The 6292-nt window shown below is 32.6% G+C and overlaps 1 protein-coding gene across 13 annotated transcripts in view; it reads left to right on the forward strand.

Annotated features, from left to right (window-relative positions):
* Positions 1–6292, forward strand: part of LOC106468799 (CUGBP Elav-like family member 2) — a 371251-nt gene that overhangs the window by 64831 nt on the left and 300128 nt on the right. For 9 of the 13 annotated variants that reach the window (XM_022397811.1, XM_022397854.1, XM_022397851.1 and 6 more), the window contains one exon: positions 1777–1868. The exons of 3 other annotated variants lie outside the window; for them this stretch is intronic. In XM_022397811.1, the coding sequence (XP_022253519.1) occupies positions 1807–1868 (62 nt within the window). In that variant the 5' untranslated portion in view covers positions 1777–1806. Of the gene's footprint in view, positions 1–1627; positions 1869–6292 lie in introns of those variants that run through there. One more of the 13 variants, XM_022397819.1, reaches the window with a different exon arrangement.

Raw genomic sequence — 6292 nt, forward strand, 5'->3', positions numbered from 1 at the left:
AAATGAAATGTATGGACAACAAAACAGGATGTCGTTCATTAGGGGGACATTACCATGCAAACACTGACGGTGCATCGGGAAAAAGTCGTCGGCGAGGGGTGTCGTAGGGGATGGGGACCACTGTATATATATATATATATATATATATATATATATATATATCAATAATTGTTATGTTCTCTTTCTGTGTAACATGCAACAGTTAACATGTCTATCCTTGTTATTAATTATTGAAACAACTTATCATTTCTAACATAACAATGTATACCAAGTATTATATTCATCTTTTGATGCCGCTGTATGGTAAGAATAGATTTATCAATTGTTTCGGTTTTGGATTATTGTTTCCATCTTATTAGGTAAAATGTAACGAGGTACTTAAATATTTCTTAAGCACGATGAATTAGTTCATCGTAAGCACCACTATAGAAGAAAAATAAGCATTTATCTAGAAATTTTGTAATTTTCAGTGATTCTTATATTACATGTATGGTCCCAAAAGCAAGGTGGAATAAACACGAAAGTCTTTAACGATGAACGTTTATCTGTTGTTTGGCTAATCTAATAATAGTAGTTTATACAATACTGAAAGAATACTCTACGTTTGAAGGACAATCATTGTTATAGATTGGAATTATTTTTCTAGTTTTTAGAACATAGTGTGGGATTTGTAGAATAACTTGTATGGTCATATTTTTATCAATTATTTCACACATCATGATCTCACTCTTTTAATACAGAATTTCTTCTTCAAATAATAAATATATATATACTCATGTAACCACTTAAGTCTTCGTAGTTTTTAATTTTTTAAGTGCAGTACAATGCTTATATGCATACTCCCCCACCCCCCAGTGGCACAGCAGCATGTCTGCGGACCTACAACGCTAGAAACTGGGTTTCGATACCCGTGGTGGGTAAGCACAGATAGCCCATTGTGTAGCTTTGTGTTTAACTTTAAACAAACAAAGCATGTGCGTACTCAGTAGAGTGAAGATAAGGTGCAAATGATTACTAATTAAACTCATTAAACATTTACTACTTCGTTTGTTTATTCATCATACATATGGTATGTTGTACTATAATTGAATTAAATATTTTAATAAATCTTACTGTTTACCCGTTTTGGTTATCTTTAATTAAGGGAGTTTTAATCATTGACCTTTGAACCGATAAAAACAGCACAGTTTTCTAATAGTTAAAACGCAAGTGTAATGATCTTTCAGTAGATGCTTATGATTCAGTTAGATTTAAGAGTGAAATGTCGAGAGTACAAATATAGTATGGTACGAGTTACGTAAATACGGTTAACGAAGCGCATCTACTGTTTAGTCAGCTTTAGATGTTCATGTAGGCCCTTTGGATTCACCCTCCCCCACTATTTGTGTACGTGTATGTGTTAAATATCTTCTATTTTAAAAATTATGTTCGCCAATGAAGAACAATGAAATGGGGTGCTGTAGCTATTTTATCAACGTCTATGTAGGGAGTGAACTTTGCCTGTTACTAGGGGATATGGTGATAAGTGACGCACTTAGTCCAGCACTGCTATATCTGTAGTAGATTCTTCCACTTGAAAGTAAATAATCGGGAAAGAGAGTAGTCTGCTTGTATGCTTATTCGTGAAAAGCCGCCATTGTTAAGGCAGGACAAGGCGAGGTTGCCATTTCTGACATCTTATAACTTTTCAGAGGCAGACATTCTGTTGCTGAGAGAGACAGATAACACTACTCTGTGTGTGTGTATATCCCAAATTCCTTGCTGTTACCCCTTTAGTTGTCTCTACCCCTGCATGCTGGGAGTGTCATGACTGACCAGGTGTTAGCCAAAATGGAGGCCTTAGCCGACCGAATCCAGCCACAATCACGGTACGTTCTTTCCTCCCTTTACTCTACTGTTTGTTGCACGAACTGGGGTTTTATGACAAGTTCTTACAACTTGTAAGCTCGAATAGTCTTTTGGAAATAAATATTGTTTGTACAGGCAGTGCATGTTGATTCGTTGGTTTATACATGCACGGCCTTGCCTCATGCTTTCGCCATCTTAATGAGTCATGTTTCAAAGCTATTACTATATCAGCTATGCCTTATTATAGTAACTGAAATGAGAGCACGTAAAAGCACATTGGGATATGGTGCACTTCACGCCAGGCTTATTCTGCAACATATAAATGTTCACAGAAATAATGGTTCTTTTGTAAACTTGTAGCTAGTTTATTTATTAAGGTGATTGCGTCTTACTTTGCTTGAATGTAAGCAGTGTCGTTATATATAAATTGGCACAAGTTACTTGGCGCGTTCTGCTTACTATCGTCGTAACATGTTGATGTGTAATTGTGGACACAGTTTCTAACTCTGCACTTAGGTCAACATTTCTTACCAAGTTGGAATTAGAAGTGGTGGTTCAGTCAGTTGCAATAATGAGATTTTGAGTTTTGCCATGTGTATGTAGAACTAATCGGAAGTGAAATGTTTTATCTTTAGTCTTTTAGATACTAAATCTCTTGTTAATCGTCTAGTGGTACATTAAGTTTAGTGATATACATTTTTTTTACGTATTTAAATTTATTCATTGTTCTTCTTCGCCAAACAGTTTTTCCTGAATAAAATTAAAACTACTTGCTTAAATTAATCAGTATATAAGTTCATATTTATTGTTTTCATCTACAAAACTTGTTCAGTCAAATTAATTAGGATGTCGGGGGTTAATGGAAAAAAAAATTGTACTTGATATTTTCTCGTTATGGGAGACAAAAGATAGATGTAAAATCTTATCTTTCAATCATTTCTGAAGTTAAATCCGCAATGGACAAATTGATAGGAACGTGGGGAGGGGAATCTGCAGGTAACGTGCTTTTTATGATAAATTTTAGGCTTATTGGTTTCCAATGCTTCGCCAGCCTTGAAAATTTAAACCATGTGTTTAGTTAAACTTACACTTGATGTAATTAATAAGCATCTTGTAATTCAACTATTAAATTTGTTTAAAATAATTGTGCAGAAAAATTGCTTTAGAAAAATTAAAATCCTATTGGATATTATAATTCGAATCTCGTTTATTCCACGTGGGGAAAAATCGAATACTTTCGAGTAAACGATAGAAAGATGCATATCTTCGGTAATTTTATATAGTATGTGGTATATCAGTGTTTCACTCGCGCGTGTGTGTGTGGATTTCAATAAATCCATGAAAAGGTAAACACAAATCCAAATCTTATTAATCTTTTTGTTTTCAACGCTCTTTGGTGGTATATATATGAAGGCTGAAATTTAACTTGAAAGTTTAGGGTCATAACAATAACAAAATACCCATGTTGATCAAGTGTGTAGCTTTAAAACTTTCGTAATTATGATATTTATAAACTTATTCCCCTCCCTTCGTCAAAGCACTGTGATAGAAGTTTATGAACTAATTTACCTTAGCAATAAAGATGTTGGAATTAAATTGGATTCTCCTGTACAGTAATAAAGCAAAGTGATGAGTATTGTAACGTTTGATATGTGAGTATCTTTCCCAACGCGAGCTTCGCAATAAAGTAAAAATTACCTGCAATAAAATGAAAATTATGTACTATTAGGAAGATATTGTATCTCATAAGCATTATCTGTTAATATACAAAAATAAAACTAAATATAAGAATGCCTAAAACAAATACAAGTAAGATGTAAAGATCAGCAGGCAATAAGTAACTGAGTCTTGTTTATTATGATTGACATCGTAGTATTGTACTTTTTTAGTTATGAAGGTTTTAAAACAAATGTTGTAGCACCAGTCACAAAATAGTTTTTATAGTATAACGTTTTTGTTATCATATGAACTTTGCATCTTGCGTCATGTGCTTAGTAGTGCTAAAATCGGAAGGAGACTCTCCCTCGCTTTCAAAGGTATTTGCCCTGTTTTTTTCTCTTCCTTCTGATATGATAATTGCTCCCGAATCGAAAAAAAATCTGTAATACGGTAACTTACCGCATGTTTCTCCACAAACCTGTGTGACATGTTTAGAATATGTTTCAAATTTCATTACGGATTTGTATATATTGCTATGGTGTCAACAGCGTGAAGTTCCACCAGTTTGCATCGTTTTACTTGTATTTTTCAAAGATATTCTGGGTAACTATGCCCCTTAGAAGGGCTTCAAACTTTCAACGCTCACATCATTAGTTATGCTGCATAAATATATACCTTTTTCTCATTTCTTTAGCTTGTCATTTTTGAAATATCTTACAAAAACCTTAAAATGTAAACTTTTGTGTAAAAACTGTTGATATTTATATGTTAATTCTGGGAGAACAATTTAAAAAGTAATATTGCTATTTCATGTTTTGCACGTACCTCATGGTGTAAAACCGCGAATGCTCACTAGGATTGTAAATTAATAATGTAATTACTAATATCACTATTTCTTATGTAAGTTACTTAATCTCATCCGCACAGTTATGATATACAAGTTACAAGACTCTTGCATAAATTAAAGAACTCCATCCAGTCTCCTGTGAAAAAGGTGTCCAAGGATTGAAATATAGTAACAATGTCAGTCTAAAACTTTTGTTTGTCTGACTACCTTCCAATCATGTGTTTGGTTTAAATTAATTCTATAAAATTGGATTTATTAATGCCAGAAATTACAATTGTGTTTGTGAAACTTGGGGCATGTAATTTTTAGATGCTGTAATGCTGTGGATATTAAACTGACGTCGAACATAAAAAACATTCCACACGTTTACTAATTTCCTATTGTAAGAGTATAACAAACACAAAACTATTAACTGCTTGTGAAAAAGCAGACAACATATTTTGTCTGTGACAAACCTGACAGTTCTATATTCAATTACGGAGTATGGCTCCAAAACGCAGTTTCTGATCAAGTAAGATATAGCGTAATAGCTGTATACAAATAAGGCTACAGTCGGTGGAACATTCAGCTAAAAACAAGTCAAAAACTGGACTTCAAACACAAAATTAAGTGATACTACTGATGACGAGAGCAGGCCCGGAAGTCCATTGAGGCTTTCCGTGTTGGATGTTAAATATCTTAGGCTTACTTCACTCAGAGACAGACTTAAACCTCACATCTGTAGATATTGCATAATAAGTAAAATTCAGAAATAATATTAAAAACATCAAATAGAAACTTCACCATTACCGTAATACATATAAAAAAAGTTTTTTCTTAATTAGGAAGCAATATTAAAAACATTAGAAATAATACTTGTGAAAGCATATTTAAATTGTAAAAGTAATTTTCATCGTATACCCACTTATAATTTGTTGTAAACCAAGTGTTCAAACACAAGTTTTAAAACAGTTTTGATTATATAAAATGAAATAGATTACAATTTTTGAATAAAGGAAGATAGTGAGAACCAATTTTGATTTTTACTTTTATGCCATTGTTCATAATGCAAAATCTTTGGTTTTTGTTCACGCATAAATAGCATAAATTAGGAACTCTTAAGAAACTGTGATGAGATTTCAATGTAAATAATATTTATGTACGGGATGGTATTAAGTACAGTGTAAAATATACTTGTTATAACTGACCTATTGGTATACATACTTTTGTTACTACTGGCAGGTCATTGATTCACAGTATTCACATCAAGTCTGTACGAGTGTATGCATAACTTGAGAAATTGTTGTCTCAGTGTTTTAGAAATTTATCCTGTTACTGCTTTAAAGTAGTAGCAAGTAATACCGTTGTTACCATGGTTGTGCAAGGAAACTTGATAAATTGTGATATTTAAAGCATACTTATAAGCAGATATAACGAAACAATTTACTTAATAAAGAGAGAATGTTAACAAATCGTATTATTTCGGTTCAGAAGCTTAATTGAGTTTTGTCGTATACTCGAGTACAGATGAACATATAGTATACAAATATACACTTTTAAAAAGTATTCAGTATTATGGAATTAAAGATCCATGAATAAAAACTAAGCTCTTTGACATGATGAACATTTTGTTACAGGCATGTGTTTTTCTTCTTTCCTACCTAAGCCTTCAAACTGATTGATAAAAAGGAAAGATTTGAGATTATTACTCCGATTGGTTGAGTTAACCTTGGCACTGCGCCAGCAACAGGCTTACTTGTAAAATTTTAGGAAATTTTCAATAATTAGAAAAAAAAGTGTGTTGTGTATGTATGCAATTCCTTTTCGCCTTTTCTAATGGTGTATTACATTAATTAGCTTATTGACTAGTTTTGTAACATACATATACACAGCGTGGTCACAAGTAAATAGACACCACCTTTTCAGAAAAAAATGAAATTTTTCAGTCATATTCACATG

The sequence above is a fragment of the Limulus polyphemus genome, unplaced genomic scaffold (assembly GCF_000517525.1).
Source record: "Limulus polyphemus unplaced genomic scaffold, Limulus_polyphemus-2.1.2 Scaffold91, whole genome shotgun sequence".
NCBI classification, from domain to species: Eukaryota; Metazoa; Arthropoda; class Merostomata; order Xiphosura; family Limulidae; genus Limulus; species Limulus polyphemus.